Source organism: Eptesicus fuscus, chromosome 8 (assembly GCF_027574615.1).
Source record: "Eptesicus fuscus isolate TK198812 chromosome 8, DD_ASM_mEF_20220401, whole genome shotgun sequence".
Taxonomy (NCBI): Eukaryota; Metazoa; Chordata; class Mammalia; order Chiroptera; family Vespertilionidae; genus Eptesicus; species Eptesicus fuscus.
In genome coordinates, this window is record NC_072480.1 from 29,408,421 (window position 1) to 29,430,904 (window position 22,484).

The 22,484-nt window shown below is 36.1% G+C and overlaps 1 protein-coding gene across 1 annotated transcript in view; it reads right to left on the minus strand.

Moving 5' to 3' along the window:
* Positions 1-22,484, minus strand: part of DIAPH3 (diaphanous related formin 3) — a 564,474-nt gene that overhangs the window by 158,556 nt on the left and 383,434 nt on the right. Inside the window, exon 24 of the mRNA XM_054719838.1 lies at positions 18,551-18,714. Coding sequence (XP_054575813.1) covers positions 18,551-18,714 — 164 coding nt within the window. The remainder of the gene's footprint in view (positions 1-18,550; positions 18,715-22,484) is intronic.

Here is a 22,484-nt window from a genome sequence, read left to right on the forward strand (position 1 = left end):
CTGAGATACTGAGTAGCACACGATACTATTTAAAGACGATATATATTTCTAGCTCTAAAACATACTTACATTCTGTGTGATAGGGTGGGGCAGAAAGCAAAGATAGGCAATAAACAATAAATTTGATAAATATAGTACTATTAAAAAAACAGAGTGATGTGATGGAATGCCTGGGGAGCTACTTTACATTTGGTTGTCAATAAGGCCTCACTCACTGATTTGATTCAAGCTGAATTTGGAATGGCAAGGAGTTAGCTAGGTGATGATCTGGGAGGAAGAACAAATGCAAAGGCTGTTGTCAGGTTCGAGAGAAAGGCAACCAGTACAGAGGTGTAAGGTGAGGTCAGGAGTTCTGCTGAGGCCTGATCATTTAGTATTTAGGTCCTCTAGGCCAGAACGTAAAACTAAGCACTCTAAGATACAAGTACTAACCCTTTGCACTCGGATGTCGAGTGTGACTCGACATGGTTAGCAGTAGAATAAAGGAATCAAAAAAAGCAAGCGAGTGCAAAGGGCTAATCAACCACTTTTGTTTCAAGTATCTTTTCAAAGGCATTTCTATAATGCAGTGTCTTGGAAGATGGAGGTAATGTCTACCTCTTAAGCAAATGGATTTATTTGCTGTATAGTATAGTAAATGGGAAAAGATGTGCAAGTCAGTCTTATTATCTCTTTAAAAAGATTGTGTTCCCTGAGTTCAGGATTTTTCTCTAGTAACAAAAACTACTAAGCATGCAGGTATTAGACCCTCTTAACATTGCCCTGTGAGAATTTGGGCTCAGGAATCTATTGATGTTGATGTAACAAACTGTTCTTTGTCTCTGACCCCACAGTCTTGTGTCTTCTGCCAACATCCATGGAATGCTAACAAGGTAAATTCTCATAATCTTCACAATTCATGATGTATTAACACATTATTTTTGCTAAGCTATGAAATACCAGCTGCAATAATAAATGCTTTAATGTGCAAACCCTCCAATCTGCAAAGTGGATTCTGTAGTCTCCATTACGGCACAGAACGGTTAAGTATTTGTTCACTATAACAAGAGTAGAAAGAGGCAGAGGCAAGATTTGAAAGCTAGCTATAATCTATGATTTTTCTATCATGTTGCTTCATGTTATGTTAGCATATGTAAACTGTCAGCTATAAGACAACAAATGCTGTAAAAATCAACATAAGTTAGGAACACAGGAGAAGCAACATTTTTTAAAAAGTATGATTTCCAAGACAAGTGTGTACATCTGCGTGTGTGTGTGTGTGTGCATGTGCACCCATGTATGTGTGTGTAGGGGAGATGGTGTAGGAAAAATGGATTGTGGTGGAGGAAAAGATAAGCAAATATTCAGAAATCAAAGCAGTATTTCTTGCTTGAGTAAAGTGACTAAAAGGAAATGGCGATAGGTTAGAAAAATATATATCATGTTGCTTATTTATAAAACGTATTAAAGTACAAAATTTTCTGATGCGAATTTTCCACTTTAATGACTGGATGCATTTCAATGAGAAAATTTAATAGACTACCTATTACCAGATATAACTGCCACACCTTTTTAGTATTCCATTGGGCAATAAAAAGTCAAAATTACTTCCCAGGACCTTTAAAAATAATGTTTATATTTAGAAAGAAGGTCTGAAGTAGTTCTTAAAGTTATTTTGCTTTATGGAAAATGCACTATTGATTTTCATTTAAGAGCCTATCTCATTTAAAACATATTTTATTCTGACATTATACCTATTAGGAGAAGAATTTAGCTGGAAAAATACCAACAGACAGCATAGAAATAGGTATTTAATCTAAAAATAATATTCCAGTTCTAATAGTAATTTGGAATTTTCTTTTATTCTAAATGTTGAAAAGCAAAAGTAGCCTAAAATAGAAAAGCTGAATAGTTTTAAAACCACATTATTCAAAAAACAATTGCCTGTTAGTTACTTTAATTTTAAATTCAAAGCCAGAAAGAAAAGTTAAGGTTGAGCCATACATAAAGATAATTAGCTATAAGACATTGATTTTTTTTTAAATCATCTTATTCTTAACCTGGTTTACTATTTGTTCAATTGGCAAATAAACTGCACTGCGACCAACTATTTTTGGCTACGCAGTACCACAGAAATTATTCTGAGTGCTTGCACAACTTCCCAGACAGAGCCTGCCACATGCTCTTGTCTGAAAGCTCTGTGGGCTTACCAGTGTGCATGCAATTACCTGACTATTTAGTCAGGAGCACTGACCTCTTTTCAAACAAAAAAATGACAACCAACACAATAGGTGCGGATGAATCAGCAAAATACATATTTTTTGGTGTGCCCCAGAATTTTAGTAATTAGTTTATGTATGCCATGAGATGAAAAAGGTTGAAAATTGCTGCTCTACAGCAATGACCAGAGGGTTCTAAACTTTACTCAATTTTAACTATTCATTTCAAAGGCATAATCAATAATTTATCTGACTTCCTAAGGCTCAGTGCTTTTTATGGTGATAGCAGATTCTAGAATATATTAAAAATACATAGGTATGTTAATAAATATGTGTATACAACAATATATAGAGACGTTAACAAATGTGGGGGGTATTCTAGAAATAAAATACATGAGCTCACAATGAGCTCACAATTATTGTCCACCTATAATTTATGTTTTCTACATAACTAATATGACAAGAATTCACCACATCTAGTTAAAATATACATTATAGCATTATATAACATATTTTCTCTCAGAGAAACCATAATAATCCAAAGCCAGTAAATTGAAGTGTGTGTGTGAAATATTTAAGTCTAGGGAGTGTAATTAATCCTCATTAGGTTATGGTTATTATGATAAACATTATTGTTTAGTTTTTTTGAAAACTGCATCATCCGTATAAATGTGACTTGCTTTTTTTTTAAAGATTCATATTTAGCTTCCTCTGTTTGATTAAGATGTGAGGACTTTAAAAAAAACCCACATTTTTTAATTGATCTCAGAGAGGAAGGGAGAGGGATAGAAATATCATTGATGAGAGGGAATCATTGATCGGCTTCCTCCTGCACCCCCCTTACCCCGCCCCCCGGGATTGAGCCAACAACCCAGGCATGTGTCCCTGACCGGAATCAAACCCTGACCTCCTAGGTCATAGGTCGATGCTCAACCACTGAGCCACACTGGGCTGTGATGTGCTTTTTTCACTCAACATTGTGTTTCTAAGATTTACCCATATTTTAATGTATAAATTATGCCTCATTTTCATTGCTTATAATATTAAATTATGTTTAATTATTTACTCTCCTATCAGTGGGACTTGGGTTGTTTCCGATTTGGGGCTATCATATACAGTACAGATACAAACATTTTTGTACATGTCTACCTATGTATATGTACCATTTTTTAATAGTACATCCCATCAGTTGGTTCTTAAATTTGTTTAGAAACCAGTGGTAGTCACTCTTTAACTAGCAGGATGTTTGCTGATGATTTTCTGTTCTAAAAATACACATACATAAAAGATCTGAGTCCCATTGCAAAATTTTACAACGTGAGTTATGGTCAAAAGTTTGACAATCATTGGTGTCTGTGATAGGAGTAAAGTTGATGATTATAAGGAGATACCTATCTTCAATCTTTCTAGATGATGTCAATGTATTTTCAAAGTGGTTGTGTCAATGGATATCCCTTTGGGATCATAGCACACACACCACCAAACTGTCATTGTTAGTTTCTATTTGGCAGGGATATAATGGTATCCAATCATGCTTATTACTTATATTTCCTATTCTGTGAAATGCCATTCACATCTTTTACTCAATTTGCATTAGGTTGTTCATCATGTTCTTAATGATTTGTAGTTCTTAAATATTTATGTTCTTTCAGTAAATGGAAGTTCTTAAATGTATGTAGTAAAAATTCTTTTTCATATTGCTGGTACCTCTTCTATCTTATTTAAGAAATCCTTCCCTAATTCAAAGACAAAGCTATTCTATATTTCCTTCTAAAGTTTTAATGATGCTGTTCTCTTCACATTTCAGTATGTACTTTATCTGGAATCAATGTTTTTAAATAGTATGAAGTGGGGATACAATTTACATTTTTTCACATTGAAAATTAGCTGACCCATAGCCATTTTCCTACTAGCTTATCAATTCGGATTGATCTTCAAAGCCACTTCATCTAAATTCCAAGCGGCCATAATATGTGCTAAAGTTTTAGGGCTGTTTTAGCCCATTTGGTCAAGATAACCATGTTTGTACTGGTAATAAATACTCTTGTCTTAATTATCATGGTTTCTGTCTTATCTTTTTTCTTTAAAAAATCTTCACTATTCTTGGGCATTTGCTCTGTCATCTATATTTCAAAATGTACTTACGAAAGCCTTTGAAAAGGCCTATTAGGATTTTGAATAGAATTGCTCTGATTCTGTAGATTACAGAGAATTGATATTTTTGCAATATTGAGTCTTTCTATTTATGAATGTCATGTGGCTCTCCATTAACTTAAGTCTTTTGAAAAGAAATGCATACTTTTTTTCCATTCAGGTTTTAGACATTTTATGTTACATTTATTCTCTGTGTCTTCTCAATTGCCCTTGTTAATACTGACTTTTAAAAAGCATAATTTTTAATATTTAGTAACTAATATATATTTAAATATTCCATTGATAAAAGTCCTTATTTCTAATAATTTTCCTATAGACTCCTTTTTGTATTATTTATAGGCAATCACAATGAACAGTTAATTTCTTCATTTTCAATTTTTATACTTTTTCTTTCTTGTCTCATCAGACCGTACTAGCTAGAAGTTAAATCCCCATGATTAGGTTGGGGGTTTCCCCTTTGTCTCTAGTTTCCTACTTACAGATAGAAATGTTTAAGTAGTTTATTTAAGTTTGTTATCTTGTTTTAAAACCTAAACAAGGACTGAATTTTATCAAATGGTTTTCTCAATCTATTGTAACTCTTAATGTGGTAAGTTATGTTTATAAATACCTATCCTCTCTAATAAAAAGGTAATATGCAAATTAACCATCACTCCGCTACACAAGTCATGCCCACCAGCCAAGCCACACCCACCAGCCAATCAGAGAGACTATACAAATTAACCCCAGCCAAGATGGCTACTATTGGGTTTCCCCGGCAACAGAAGAAGCCAAGCTTTCCACACACTCTGGCGGGCCCAGGCCTCCACTCAAGGATACAAAGTTTCAATTATAGAAATGGCAGCAGCCACGGATTAGCAGGAGGCTTGGCTCTGCTCCAGGCTACAAAGTTTCAATTGTAGAAGGTAAATAAATTCCAGATACCAGGGCCTCTGCTTGGGTTACCAGAGGTGTGGCTGGCCTGCAAACCACCATAGGCCCCTCGCCCAGACCTCTCCACACCCCAAAGGAACCCCACCCTGATCCAGGACAAACCAGTTGGTCCCCACCCGTGCACCAGGCCTCTATCCTATCTAATAAAAGAGTAATATGCAGATTGACCATCACTCCAACACACAAGATCAAGATAGCTGCCCCTATGTGGTCAAAGATCCTGCCCCCATGTGGACACAAGATGGCCACCACAAAATGGCCAGCAGGGGAGGGCAGTTGGTAGGCACCAGGACTGCAAGGGAGGGCAGTTGGAAGCAATCAACCCTGCACAGGATGGCAGTTAGGGGTGACCAGGCTGGCAGAGGAGGGAAGTTGGGGGCAAACAGGCTGTCAGGGGAGCAGTTAGGCATCAATCAGGCTGTCAGGGGAGTGATTAGGGGATCAGGCTGGCAGGCAGAAGCAGTTAGGGGCAATCAGGAAGGCAGGCAGGCGAGCAGTTGGGAGCCAGCAGTCCTGGATTGTGAGAGGGATGTCCGACCGGTGGGATCGGGCCTAAACGGCAGTCGGACATCCCTCAAGGGGTCCCATATTGGAGAGGGTGCAGGCTGGGCTGAGGGACACCCCCCCTCCATGCATGAATTTTGTGCACCGGGCCTCTAGTCTATATATAAAAGCCCAGTGACTGAACAGCGGAAAGATCAGAACAACCAGTCAACCAGTCACTATGACACACACTGACCACCAGGGGGCAGACGCTCAACGCAGGAGCTGCCCCCTAGAGGTCAGTGAGCTCCTATAGTGGGAGTGCCATTCGGCCAACCAGGATGAGGCCAAGTCTCTGCACCTATCAAATACCTGAGACAATCCAGACTCTGGCCACCAGCTGATGCGGGCCCTCTAAGGTGTGTTCTAGAAATAGTGTGGGAAGCTGGTATAGGCAGATGACAAGAGGGGATGTGACTGTGAACCCTCCAGGGAGGCTGTCCTGATGGCTGAGGATCCTGGAGCACAGCTGCCCTGAACATCCCTGATGGTGTCACCAACCTGGTATCACACATCAAGGACATTCACCGAGTGGCTTTGGGGTGCAAAGCTCTCTGCCAGGTTCCTCCAGGACAGAGAACACACCTTTACCCAAGACATTACCCGAAAATATCAGCTCAGACTAATTTCCTCACTCAGCAGCCACTCAGAGGGAGGGTCCACAGCCGCTCCACTGACCGGGATGAGAGGCGATCCTACAGTGGGCTGATCCCCACAGGCCACGCCCCCCACCAGTGCACAAATCCTTGCACTGAGACTCTAGTTCTAATATAAAACTAAACTTTCATTTCTGGGATAAACTCAACTTGGACCTAAAGAATTTATCTTTTTGAACATTTGGTCATAATATATTTTTTATACACTCTATTAGTTTGTAATAATCGCTTCATTAAAATATAGTAAAACTTTCTAGGCCAAGTATTTAGTTTGACAGATTTGAAATGTCATCAAATTAAAAATTAGCTGTAGGCTTTTTCAAGCTTTCCAATTCTTTTAAAGTCAATTTCAATATGTAATTTTTTTTTCCTCGCTAGGAACTTAACTATTTCATTAACTTTTCTAATTCTGGCCTACAAATTTTTGTAGTATGCTCTTCTCTCTTTATTATCTTCTGTATCTGTCTTCATATTCCTTTTTACATTCTCAATATTATTTCTTTTTTCTTGATTAATTTTTTCAGAAGTTTATCCACTTGTCCTTTCAAACCAACCACATTTTGGCTTTTAAAAACTTCCCTCTTAAGTCAGTTTCTTCTTCATTTCTCTCCTTTAATTCTCTAGGGTTATATAATTCTTTTTTAGTTTCTAAAGTCAGATGCTCTACCTTGTTAATCCTCATCCTGATTTTTTAGTATAAGCACTTAGAATATAAATTTCTTCATATCACCATTATTTCATCCCACAAATTTTGGTGTGGAGTATTTTCAATATTGTTCAGGTCTATATTTTTTCTATGATTTCTTCCTTGACACCTAATGTGTCTTTTTTTATATATAATCATTTTTTTAAATTGATTTCAAAGAGGAAGGGAGAGGGAGATAGACGCATCAATGATGAAACATTGATCAGCTGCCTCCTGTACACCCCATACTAGGGACCCAGCCCACAACCCAGGGAATGTGCCCTGACCAGGAATCAAACCATGACCCCCTGGTTCTAGGTTGATGCTCAACCACTGAGCCACACCACTAGGGCCATAATGTGTTTTTAAAATGTTCAAAATAGAAGTTTAAATTTCATCCTTATTTATTTCTAATTTCATGTTATTATTGTGGTCAATGCATGAAGCTGATACTTAGTTACCAAGATCTCTTTCATGTTATCAAGATCTCTTTCATGATCTATAGTATGATTAATCTAACAAAAGTTCCACTTGTGACTGAGAAGAATATGTTCTTTAATTGCAGAGTGCTGTTCTGTATGTTAATAAAATTTAATTGTTTACAGCTCCCATGTCTTTAATATTTTTCTGACTTACCAATAAGTTAGAGGACGTTGTTGAAGTTTCCCAATATAATGCTGACTCTGTCAATTTATTTCTAGAGTTTATAATTTTTACATGCTTATTTTGGTGCTATGTTATTATGCACATGCAAACTTTAAAATTGTACCTTTCTGGTGAATTACATTTTCTATCATCTTGAAGTAATATTCCCTTGTCTTAAGTCTACTTTACTTGTTTTTAACATAGTTTCCCTTTTTCTGTTAATGTTTTCCTTGTATTTCATTAACTTCTGTTACTGCAAACTTTTCTATATTCTTGAATTTATAAGTAGGCATCAAAAAACATAAAGTTAGATTTTGGTTTTTGTCCAATGTTATTGTCTTTAAAAAATTATGATTATAAAATACTAGAGGCCTGGTGCATAAATTCGTGCATGGGTGTGATCTGGCAGGGCCAGCTGGGAAGAGGGGATGTGTGAAGTTGGCCAGCCAGCCCCACCCCTGGGAGTGGGGGGCTCATCAGGAGCGGGGCTGGCCAGGGGAAAGGGCCGCAGGTGGTTGGTGGGCTGGCCCTGCCCCCTGGTCGAACTTCCAGTTGAGGGGACAATTTGCATATTAGCCTTTTATTATATAGGATTGTTTCCACCTCCTTATGTCATTCTTTCTATTTGCCCTGCTTTATCTACCATATGCTCCTTTTATTTTCTCCTGTTTTTATTTAGTTACATGTCTTTCTTGCTCTATTTCTCCTCCTAAAGTCTAGAATTTTCACTGGATATGTCTATCCTCTTACTAGGCATCCTTGTAATTTTATTACATAAATTAACAACTTAATGAAGCCTAAATATTATATCTTTACCTCCTTTCCTCCCCTTGTATAGTACAGAGAAGATAAAAGACCTGAACTTCAAAAATCTCTTTCAATTTATTTAACTAAGTTATCCAATAGTTAAGCTGTCTCCTCTTTCTACAAAACAAGCTACATACTGTTGCTTTTTATACTTTAGTCTTTACATTTAGTTTCATGGTGCGTATGTCTTCTTGTCTCTCTTTGGGGGTTGGGGGGGAATTGCTGCTTCTTTAAATATATCCTTCAGACCAGGGGTCAGCAAACTATAGTTCTTGGTGGGCCAACCTGTTATGGTAAATAGAGTATTCTTGGAACATAGCCATACCCACTCATTTACATACTACTTATGGCTGCTTTTGCACTGCTTACAGTACAGCTGAGTAGTTGCAGAAGACTGTGTGGCCTGCAAAGCTAAACTTTTTAATAGCTGGCCCTTTAAAGAGTTTGCCAATTCCTGCTTTAGAAGATCTTTTAAGGGAAGGATATTTGTGGAAAATGCCCTCTTCTGTTTATTCGAAAATAGTTTAATTTTTCCCTTGTTCCATAAAGTGGTTTTGCTGAGTACCCCAAATTGGAAAAAGTTTTTTTCTCAACACTTGAAGATATCTCTTTTGGCTTCCATTTTTGCTGATGAGAAATCACTTGCATTAGTAGTCATAGTTTCACTACAATATTTTTTCAAGTGAATTTTATTTTATTTACCTTTCTTGATATAGGTTGTATTTCCAGACTCTTCATCTGGAAAATTCACAGCCATCAGTTTTCGTAATATCTTTCATTCAGTCTTTTGAGCTTATCCTTCTGAGACTTTCATTATACAAGTGGTAGGCCTTCCCATCTCATACTCTATGTTTCTTAACAAGTCTTTTACACTGCCAATTGTGTTGTCTCCCTGGACTGCATTCTGAACAATTTCTTTAGATCTATTGTTCAATTCACCATTTATTTTCCCTTTGGCTGAGTATAATCATTGTTTAATTTCAAGCATCGTGCTTCTATTTCCTTAAGTTCTATTTGGTTCTTTGTCAAACATGCTTAGTCATCTTTGATAGTCTCTTGTTTATTTCTCTCTTTAACTTCATCTGTTAAACATTTCACATCTTATTCCATATCTGGAGTCATGTGGGTTTCTATCTATTGTTTTGCTTTGTTGTTTTGTTTTTGTTTGTTTTGTCTTGGTCATTTCATCATTCAGCCCCTTGTTTCCCTGTATATTTGTTGATGGGGTTAAGTGCTGTTATTTGATTAAACTTAATTTGTGAGAATCTTGAGGACCTAAATTGTAATTGCCTCCTGCATAGATCTTTGAATTTGCTTCTGAAAGTAATCAAGGGTCATTTCTAACCTGGATAAGTTTAGTTTCCTTTTGTCCTACATTTGTCTTATTCAGTGTCCTCACCCTGTTCTTAACCTTGGCATCCCAGGGCAAACCTGACTTTCTCCTTTGTGTACCTATGCTCAACAATCAAGTTTCAGCTCTGTTTTTTTTCCCCTAAGCCCGGTTTGCCCTGGGAATTTCCCTGACCTTCTCACAAAACACCATGTTTTAAATAGTTTGTTGTACTATTATAAGATGGATCTTTAAGAGTCCCTATTACCTTATCATGATAAGCAGTCCTAAAAGGGTGCTCTGGTAGAAAGTCAGCCAACATGTAGATCCTTAATTCTTAAACACTTTTGTATAATGAGGCAGTTCTGTGCACTATATATTTTCCTGGGTGTCTTATATGTGTGTGTTTTAGGATCCAAAAGTAAACAGTTTAACATTGGACAGACATATAACATCAGTCCTAGACAAGCACTGAAAAAAGTTTGTTAAACTGACAATCAAGAATGTCTTAAAAAATACAGTATGATATATCACTACTTTCAGATATTTTTAAAAATCTATATGAGCTAATCACTGCATATTAGAAAGTATAGTATTTAGGAGGAGGAAAGCTGGAGGCATGTTATCTTTGTTTGAATCTTCACTGGGCACTAAATACCTGTGTGACTTGTGTCTCAGTTTCCTCTTCTGTAAAATGGGCAAAATAGTATCTATTTTATGAGGATATTATAAGAATTAAGCGAATTAATACATGTAAATGACTTACAGAACTGCTGACACATAGTAAGCCCTGTATAAATGTTAACAATTGTTATTTTAATTGCTATTATATTATTACTAATTTATATGTTTTGCATTATTACTATGATATCATTAATCAAGTATCTTAAACATATATTTATTGGGCAATAAATCAAGGAAAGCCACTTTCTAACATGCACCAATCATACATATGTCTATTACATTGGGGAAGTGCCGATTTTCATAGTTCCTATAAGAATATAAATGTTTTCCATTCCAAGGTGTTGGAATACAATTTTACATTGATTTAATAGAAAGTACTGTTGTGAAAGCATTCACCCAATACAGCTGGATTACTTGGCAGGGAAGGTACAGAAGTGAATTAAATATGGAAGGCAAGATGTATTCTTGACCTCAAGTCTAGCTACGTACCTCTAAAGATTTAATTTACATATACCTATAGAAGTATTGTTTTGGATACTTTTAAATCTAATATGCTTTATGAAATTTTATTCTAGAAAAGAGAATTAGTTTAAATTCCTATGTTCATTTCCCCCAAAGTATTGCTTGCACTTAAAATTAAACATTCCTGATAAATTAACTTGAAACAATGCCCAATGATACAATTAATGGTTCTTTTATTTTCTCCCAAAAGTTTAAAATATAAAAAATTAGTGTGCACATTGCCCTCTCCTAAAACCAAAAAAAAAACACAAAAACATAATAGTCTATATTTCAAATATGCCTACTTGAAGAGTACATTAGTTTACTTTATAACATAGTAATAAAATGTAAAAATAAAAGTATCTTAGCCTACTTAAACGGCAACTATCATACTCAACATTTTTTAACATATGATAATATCCTGTATATTTCTATAACTTAGAAATCTAGTGCATTGTATAAAAAATGTTGATAGCTTATAAATGTCTTCTTGTCCAGATATATATTTCCTTAAACATTTATGAACAGTTAAGCTATGTAATCCAGGAATCTCTTTAGTACAGTTTTCACTAAACTTGAAAATCTTTTCTTCTTGCCTAAGTTTTCAATTTTGTCTCAAGTCTCAAAAATAACATTACAAAGCAAATTTAAAACCACATACTTTTCAGATGGATGGATATTAGGTAATATGAAGACACTGGCTAATTTTCTCAAGGTAAATAGCCACGTTAGAATCCCACACATTCCCACTAAATGCTTTGCTAGGAGTTGTCTTCACCTTGATAAGAGACAATGTTCAACCATACCAATGCTTTCTAGAAATTCCTGATGACAACATTTTCAGGAAAAAATAGAAAATATGTTTTATAAACCTTAAAAATGTATGCCTGTATTCTAATACATATTCCTATACTGAAACATAAAAGAAAATATTTTTAAATAATACCAGTCACAAAAATCTTCAAAAAATAAAATAAATATGCGATCTACTTGTCTGTTTTCCATTAAAAGTATTTTCTTTTGTAACTAAATATAAAATTTCCTTCCACATGCAAAACTTGGATTACAAACAATGGAAAATAAGTTTATTCTTAGAAACCCTTATTTGCAATAATAACAAGGTAGAGACTTAAGAAATCTAGATGACATACAAATTAATCAGATTAATTTCTCTGGTATTGCCAAATCCAATAAAAAATGCTATCAGTGAGAAGAGGAGAACACGATATACTATACACTGGCACAAACAATTCATCATCTTAACATTCAATACAAGGAGCTATTAGTTAAACATTTGATGACTGTGAAACTTATGAAAATGGAACACAACCCTTTAAGAATGTCCCAAAGGATGTGCAGATGCTGATGATTAAACTGTTTCAGCTTCAAGTTACTCTTTATTGTAAAGTCAGTTTCAGATAAAACAACAAATTACTTATTAGCCCATCAGGGACTTAACATTACAGACCTTTCATCACTATATTATGTTTGTTTGCAATTCCTTTAAACACTTTGTAAAATTCTCAAATAAATGAGATATTTAAACCTAGTCAATAAGTTCTTTAATAAAGTATGAAATGTTCACAACTAAAGTTTTCCCAAAGTGTAACTTGATTTTCTATTAAATGTGTTCTTTTCCCTTATGTTCTAAAGCAGTGGTCAGCAAACTGTGGCTTGCGAGCCACATGCGGCTCTTTGGCCCCTTGAGTTTTTAGCAAAGGCCAGCTTAGGAGTACCCTAATTAAGTTAATAACAATGTACCTACCTATATAGTTTAAGTTTAAAAAATTTGGCTCTCAAATTTCAATCGTTGTACTGTTGATATTTGGCTCTGTTGACTAATGAGTTTGCTGACAACTGTTCTGAAGTGATATACTATAAAAATAGTGAGGCACAGGTAGGCACAAGATGGCAGCCAGGAAGAACAGTGTTTAATGTAGGCTTGGTGATAGGGCAGCATTTTTATAGCTACTGCTAATCACCTGTTCAATTAAAACATCCAACTAAAGCCCTAAAATATTCCATGAGAACCTGGTAATGTTTAAACCATGACAAGCCTTAAAACAACAGTGTTTCCTTCCTTCCTCTCTCTCTCTTTCTCATTCACAATGTGGAAATGAAGGCCAGTATATCTCATATGCAAAGAATATGCCGTTTTATTCATTCTTGTTTGTGGCATCCAAGTTTAGTGTTATTTTTTTCAATAACATGGATTAATCTACTTATGATTATGCATTAGTTATTCGTTGACTTCTCTTTGTTATCAATCATTGTCCTCATTATTGTATTAGGATAATCCAGTTTTACCTTTTGCTATATCATTTCAGGGAACAAAGAAAATACTTCAAATGTAAAAGGGAAATACAAATTACCAGTCATTTAGTGATACAGAACCCGTCAGTCAAATGCATCTATTATCCCATTGAGCAATGCATAGCAAGTATATATCTTATCATTAAAGAGAAAAATTAAGCCAGTTAGTCTAGGTGTGTTTTTATTGTGAAAAGTCTAAAGAATAAAGATTAGAAGAACCTAGTGATTAAGTTTCAAGGTTGCATACCCAAAATATTCACCACCTGGCATTGATCAATTCCTTAAATAAACAGATACCAAAGATAAGAAGAAAAACGATCCTATATTTAGAATATGTATTTTGTTCTAGTTTGGAGCTTTGTACCTCCAAGTATGATCTCAGAATAACAATGATGCCAATGAAGACAACTTCGAAGTCATAAGCTCACTAGAATAAGCAAGGATAGAAGATATGTTCTATTATAATTACATAAGTTTACTCAACATCCATCCACATGACTTTTACATGATTTTCTTTTCTCTGATAGCATAGGAATCAATCTATAAGAACTAAGGAATACACAGAAAATGCTTAGTACTTTGGAGTTCCTGTTATTTGCCTAGTTGGTCTAAATAGTAGTCCTTGAAAATTACATTTAGAGTTGACAAGCATCAAATTTCTACATTTAAATGATTTGGCAAAATGAGTTTTGTTCTGGCTGCCCTCTATAAAAACAACAACAACAAAACAGGAAAAAAACTAAAAATATCCTCAATGAATGAATTTATTTTTGTTTAGCAAATCACCACTTTAGTTTGAATATTCAGAAGAATAAATTGTATTTGATCAACACACAACAAGATTTAATGAGTTATAATTGATTTTACATTTGTTCACTGCACAGTGTTATTTCAATTGTATGAACCAAAAATCAACTTAAAGTCTGCAAATAGCATGAACAACAAATCTTTAACTAGATAAAACATAACTCTAACGATTTTGGAGAAATAATCTAAAGATAGAAGTACTGATTAAAAATAGGTAGCTACTTATTTAGTTCAAAGTATTCTATAGGGGAGCATAACATTTAAAAAGGAATGAAATACTTTAAATATTTCCTTGTTATAATGAACTAGAGGTCCGATGCACAAAATCTGTGCAAGAGTAGGCTTTCCTTCTCCCAGCTGCCAGCACCAGCTTCCCTCTGGCATTGGGGACGTGGGCTTCCCTCGCAGTCCCGGCTTTGTTCAAAAGGTCGTCCAGAAGGACGTCCGGTCTAATTAGCACATTACACTTTTATTATTATAGACTGGGAAAGGCAAAAATCACTATACTTCTATTTTTTGTAGGTAGCTAATTTTGAGAGTATATGTACACAATATCATTTGATCTTCAAAATGTAACATCCCAAAGAAACACATGCTGTTTTTAAGAGGAAACTGGGGCAGAGCAAGGTAAAGTAACTTGTCTCCAGTCATATCACCCAGGGTGTTCTGATGCCAGAGCCTGTTCCCTCAGCCAGTGCTGTCTTTCCAATAATGAGGTAGAGAGCAACACATCACTTTCAAAAACCAAGAGGATGAGGCATCTAGTTGGCAGAATTCATAAGTCACTTAAGATGGGAAGAAATCAGAATTCTTTATCATTACACATACATGGAGGCATACATGTGGGAAACAAAACATAGGGAGGGACAGATTGGACTTTTTGAACTAGAAAATAACTGCAAAGTTCAGCACTTTTATATATCTAAACCTAGGGGTCAAAAAAGACAATATAAGGCTCCCACTTTGTGTGCAAAACAGTAATCCCTCTTAAGGCAGGGATTGCTTTCTGTTGCCATTGAAAACCTAAACCTAAAGTGGGGTACCAGATATGCAGGGTCTTAGAAACTATAAAGATGTCTCATAATCCTTTTTAGTATTTTAAAACAGAAAAGTTTCATGTGCTCAAGGGAAAAAAAAAGCTACATGAACCAAAAAGTCTGACTTCTTTTGTGTAATAACATCAATTCTACTTGGGAATGTATGTAATTAAAAACTCAGAGGGTCTACATAGCAGTTACATGTCTAATTAAAACAGAAAAATGGTATATTCTTAATGTATATAATTTGGTTGAGAAACTGTTTTCAAACATGTTATCTAAAGAGGACAGATAACAAAGGAGTCCTAAGAGGTGAAAGCATGCCTAAGTATTTCTCTAAAATGAGATCGTTAAGCAAAATAAATAAGGTGCCAGATGACATTTGCTTAAGGAGTTAAGAGTGCTGTTGCACTGTGCTGACAACTCTGGTTAAAGAAGGAGACTAGCAAAATAGGAGACTATTCAATGACAATAAAGGAAGCATCATCAGGACTAGAAATAAGAGAGTTAAAGAAGAAACCATGCAATTCAGGCCTATGTGTAGGAGCAGTTTAAGCAAAATTCTCTAACCTGAATATGAACGGGGAAGGGGGGCCTGGACATGCATTATGCTTCAGGGCCACAGTGATCAACGAAGTGATGGATAATTATTATGAAGATTGGCTGAGATAATATATGTAAGTAAGACATCTGGGAAAATGTATGGTTCATAAAAATCCTATATAATAAAAGCCTAATATGCTAAGTGTCTGGACGACCAGTTGGCCGTTCAACCAATCAAAGTGCAATATGCTAATGATATGCTAAGGCTGCTCAACTGCTCGCTATGACATGCACTGACCATCAGGGGGCAGACGCTCCAAATGGTAGAGATAGGCCAGACACAACCTGGAGCCCTCCCCAGCTGGCCAACCTCTCATGTCCCTCCCCAGCCCCGATCGTGCACTGGTGGGTCCCCCAGCCTAGCCTGCACCCTCTCACAATACAGGACCCCTCGAGGGATGTCGGAGCACTGATTTCAGCCCAATCCTGCAGGCCAGGCCGAGGGACTCCACTGGTGCATGAATTCATCCCCTGGCCTCTAGTATATATATAATGGATATTATTTCATGTATGCATTTCATAATTTTATACGTAATTTTGTCAGAGATCTCCAAGATAAGCCTTGAGTTTGGTCATTTTTTTAAAGGATTCACAGACTTCAGAAAAGCTGTTCTATCCACTGTTAAAGTTTACACCAAAAGGATACAGATTAAAATCACACTGTCCTCTCCCAAAGGAGTTTGACATTTATAGCAATAATGTGTGACAAGACATGAAGCACATTGCCAACCAGGGCAGCTCACCCCAGCCTGGTGTCAAGAGTGTTTATTGGGGAGGACAGTCCTGTAGGCATGCACCTCCTGCATAAGTGACCTTAGCTGCTCAGTCTCCAGCGCCCCACAGAGGACCACCTGATACATTGTGGCCCAGTGCCTCAGGAGAACAAAAACAGGTATTCACGCCCTCGCTGGTTTGGCTCAGTGGAAAGAGCTTTGGCCTGTAGTTGAAGAGTCCCAGGTTCAATTCTGGTCAACGGCATGTACCTTGGTTGCAGACTTGATCCCCAGCCCTGATTGGGGCAAATGTGAAGGCAACCAATCGATGTGTCTCTCTCACATTGATGTTTCACTCTGTCTCTCTGCCTTCCACTCTCTCAGAAAATTAATGGAAAAATATCCTCAGGTGAGGATTAAAAACAAACAAAAAAAATGAAAATGAACAAACAAAAACAGGTATTCACCATAAATCCCATTTTTAGCATAAACTATGTAGCTTGGTCCTAGGTATACAAAGACCCCTTACCAGGTAGGATATCCCAAGGGCTTCGAGGTGACCTCCCAGGAGTCAGGCAAGGACTAGAGCTTTCTTTGGAATGCTCAGGGTTTGAGTACCTCAAGCTTGCTGAGTTAATCCTCTACTCAATAACAATTTATTGATCAACTACCATGTGTCAAAAGCTATGGTAAACATTTAACATATATTATTCTGTTTAATATTTAAACACCCTTTTGAGAAAGAAATTGATATTCCCTTTTATAAATATGAAAACTGAGTCTCAGGAATGTTAGTGTTTATAGTCACATAACTAGTCCGCCACCCAAACCTAGCTCTTTCAGACTGCAAAGCCGTTGCTACTTCCACTAAGCCAATATGCCTCACAAAACATTGTAAAAATTAATATATCATTCAATACAGCATACATATAGGCACATAATATATTTAATAATCAAATTCCCTTCTAATATGAAAAAATAATTTAAATAATCACTTTGATTTGTGGAGGAAGTAAACAAGAGCTAGAAGCAAAATGTGTATTTAATGCAGATAAACTAGTTTTCCTTTAAAATACTTTTTATTAAAAGGCTATCTAATCATAACCCAGTGATTATAACCAAGTCCAATAAATTCAGCAATAAAGTTTTCCTGAGATTTAAAAAAAAAACCTAACTCTTTAAATCCAGTTTTTTTCTTTATACTTCAAGAACTTTTTAATCCCCACTAACATTTGCTGAAATACAGAAATGACTTACCTATCTATTAAGAATAATATATTTTTTCTTTGCAGAAATGTATCCCCAGTTCCCTAGGGAAGCAACAATGCCTTCTCATTTTAATATGTGTGGTTCTTTTCCCCCATCTAATCAGCTAATACTTTTCAAAAGATCTTTTTAATACCTAAATGAAAGGATTGCACATCAAAGACCTGACATCCCTATTAAAGTATCTAAAGGAAACCCTAGAAATATAAAATCCATTCAAAAGCAAACTACAGGTAGCTTATTGTACAATGCATTAAGAAAAGGAAAGGGGGAAAAAGCTTCATAAGAGCTGCAAGGAATTTGGTAAAATTATACCACAAAAATACAAATTGATCATAAGTATAAAGAAACAAATTCATAGCCAAAAACTTACTATAAAAATGCTCTGTAATCAGCCAGGAGGGGAGTCTCTGTGAAAAACTTCAGAATTTGTCACAGTTTCAATAAAAATTTCTGATTACAGTTTAATGTTGGGAAGGCCAAAAAGGGAACAAACCACATATTTTTTCAATAGATTCAAAATATGAAATTTTAAAGCTAACTTTCAACATCAGAAAAGATAGATTTTTACTAGACAACAGGAGTGGAATGAAGTAATGAAGTAAAAGTATTAATAGATGAGGTAGTATAGATACAAATACTTTTTAAAAAACAAATTAAATTTTTTTAACATACCATGAATGTGGCTCTGAAGTTATTTAAGTCAGTCAAAAAGTCTTCCACAGACACCTTCTTCACGTCAACAGCATAGTATCCCATTATGCTCTGGTATAGCTTTTCCATGTTTTCATGTAACTTTGAAAGATTCTCATACTGTTCCTTTGTGCTGATAACAAAGCTGTATATTATAGTTAAGGCATTCTGAAATTTCAAAGTAATGTTTTAGAAAAACACACACCTGTAAGTCCAATGTTTTGTTGTAATTGTTAAGCTACTATTACACATCTCCAAAATGCCAAATCACCTCTAACAGTTAACCATTCTTACAATTTAATCTATACTGTGCAGTGATGAAATCTAAAATTCAATTTCTAATTAAATCAAGTACAATTATCAGAATAGTTAAATATTTATACATTTAATATTTCTTTCACAATTTCTTTCACTCAAGGAAATTTTTCTTCCAATTTGCCTATCTATATAATACAGACTATGTGATAGGATTTAAAATTCTAGATCAGCAATTGTAACAGTACATTTAATGGTAGTGAAGTCAATAAAATAGGCATTAAGCACAGCAGTTCAACTGGACAACTGGGGTCAATTTCTAACTCCTAAACTTGGTAGTTCCATGCCTGTGGACAAATGCCTCATCTCTCTGTGCCAAAATGTCCTCACCTGTAAAATGAGAATAACAGTAATATCAACTACCTTAATGAGACTGTTGTGAGGACAGTTAATACATACAAAGTTCTTAGAAAAAAGAATGGCATCTAGAATACAAATAAATATTTGGTATTTTATTGCCCGGTTATTCATTTTAAGCTTTACTTATGGTTGCAAAGATAATCAAAAATAAATTTTTAAGAATGACATTTAAAATTTGGTATTTTATGGAATTAAATTCATGTTTTAACTTATCCTTTGGAAAATTGGTAGTTTCTCCTATGTATTACCTGGTTCAAACTATGATTATACATACACACAGAGGTGTTATTCTCTCACTTATTTATGACAACTCAGTTCAAAGCACAATGAGACAGAGAAGACTAAATGTGAGTGTAGTAGTGGCATCAGAACACATTTTCTAAGCAAAGCACAGAATTCTTTTGTGGCATTACACATTGCTTAGGCAGTAAAATCACTGTCTGAAAAGGTGACTCTCTTAGCACATCAATCATAATTACATATGGTTCCTTTAAATTGTGGCATTTAAATAAATGGAACATACAGAATCAAACTTACTGAAGTCATCTTACTGTCTCTAACACAAAAGGATAAACAGACATCAGCACACTTAATTAAAAAAAAAAAAGCCAGTTAATAAGAATAACTAGATTGAAACAAAGAATTTCTGGGGTGCAGCCACCTCTGTCAGTTCCTTCTATAATGCAAAACAAAAATGGAAGGTTTATATCTAAAAAAGAAAAATTTGCCACAACTTCAAAATGATATGTTTCCTGTGGTCAGAGCATCCCCTGGTCGAGGATAAAATAAAGCAACAGATCCAGGCCTTTCCCTTTGAGATAGATGAATGAATGAATGAATGAATAAATAAATGAATGAATATGACCAAGGAGAAAGAGGTAGCACTGCAGCCAGATAGTTGGTGAATCCAGGGGGCACAGAAGAATTTTAGTAATTAGAACTCAACCTTCCCACAAGGTACTATGGAATCTCAGTCCATCACAACCCACCTGTAACCATGTCCACACGTTGCCAATTGCTCTTCTATATCTGTTTTTTCTTTTCATACTATGCTCCATGTATTTTACAACTAGAGGCCTGATGCATGAATTCGTGCACAGGTGGGGTCCAGCTGGCCCGCCCCAATTGGGGCTGATCGGGCCAGGCTGACCGGGGGACAGTGGATGTGAGATGTTGGCCGGCTGGACCTGCCCCCAATCAGGGTGGGAGGGCGATCAGTGGAAGGGCTGCGGGTGTTTGGCGGGCTGGCCCGGCCTCCTGGTCAAACTCCTGGTCGAGGGGACAATTTGCATATTAGCCTTTTATTACACAGGATATACGAAGTCTGAATTCTAATGCAAGAGCTGATTTATTTTAATGGCCTTAAGAAAATCTATAAATATTTTTGTGGCTCAGTTTATATGCAACTGAATAGCAAAATGCCTCCTTTATACTTTCTAGAATATATATCATAAAACTACCAGTGAATGATGCATTTATATGTGGTATCTTTTTTTAATTCTTAGATGAGCAACAAAAATTTCTTATAATTAGTAAAATCACAAAATCACAAGGAATTATAACAATACTAGAGGCCCAGTGCTCGAAATTCATGCAAAGGAGGGGGTACCCTCAGCCCAGCCTGCACCCTCTCCAATCTGGGACTCCTCGGGAGATGTCCAACTGCTGGTTTTCCCTGTAGGATTGGGCCTAAACCTGCACTCGGACATCCCTCTGACAATCCGGTACCGCTGGCTCCTAACTGCTCGTCTGCCTGCCTGCCTGATTGCCCCTAACCGCTTCCCTGCTGGCCCGATCGCCCCCAACTGCCCTCCCCTGCTGGACTGATGGCCCCAAACTGCCCTCTCCTGCCAGCCTGATGGCCCCAAACAACCCTCCCCTTGCCGGCCTGTTCCCCCCCAACTCCCCTCCCCTGCAGACCAGGTTGCCCCCACTGTCCTCCTCTGCTGGCCATCTTGTGATGACGTGGGGGCAGCCATCTTGTGATGACGTGGGGGCAGCCATCTTGTGATGACGTCGTGTGAGGAAGCGCGGGCCACCTAGGCTTTTATTAGTATAGATAGTCACACAGAACAGGTTTCCATATATTTTGTCTTACAAAATATCCATATTCCATAAAATGCTGTAGGTAAAATGAACAGATGTAAATAAAAACCACATTTAACATACATACAGAAACTATTAGATGGAACATATGGTGATTTATTTGTAAAGTGGAATAATTTCTTTAATCTAATAAGTTCAGAAATCAACACTGGTTTATTCAATCTATAAATTCTCACCTAAAATTATTTATGTTCCTGATAGAGACTGTATCCACATGGATTATTTATATAGTATTCTTAATTCCTATCTACTTTTTCAGGTCCAAACCTATCATTCAAGGCTTCACTAAATTCTTCTTCCATGAAGCTTTCTTCCCTACAGCTATGAGTGATCATTTTTCCCATTGAATACATACAGCATTTGTAATCCATGGTACTCATCTATAATGATGTTGTGAATTTTCCTTTCTAATCCAATTCTCTAGTAGTGCTTTGTTCTCGCCCCATTTCTGGGGTGTGGTCACCTCTGTCAGTTCCTTCTCTAATGCTGTGCCCCAACTTCTTAGTTGTATTAAAGTCTAACCACCTACAACTACTACTACTACATTGGTGCCAGTTACTTATTTCACCCTAGTGTCATCATTTTTGGACTTTAGTGGGAGGGGTAACAGGCCTTCTCACAATTCTGATGAAAGACTGCATGTATATGCATTCTTACACACACAATCTCAATGTAATTAAGAGCTAAGAGAGTCCCTGAACAGCTGTTGACCTGGACAACAGGTTATCCTATTACATGGGTTTTTCTAACTGTATGGTTACTATTTTTCTGCCCCTATCAGTGCTTAGAAGGCTTTGAGCTTTAAAACAGGCACTTCACAAATCCTAATAATTTTATGCTAATACCTGGGAATATGTCTAGTCTCAAGAATCAATTTGGTAAACAGATTAAATTAAAGCTATAAGTATTATCCAATAACATTTTTTTAAATTTTCAGATACAAAGCAAATGTTAATGAAATATTTGGAAAATGCTGGGCATACTTAATCAAAACAGTATAATTCTATTTAAAAATGTGATGGGAAAAAAGACCAAGAGTCAAAACCATTAACCCTTTGCACTCGCTTGGTTTTTTCTCGATTCCTTTATTCTACTCGGGATTTAATTTTTTAAATACCCCAGATGTTACAAAGCG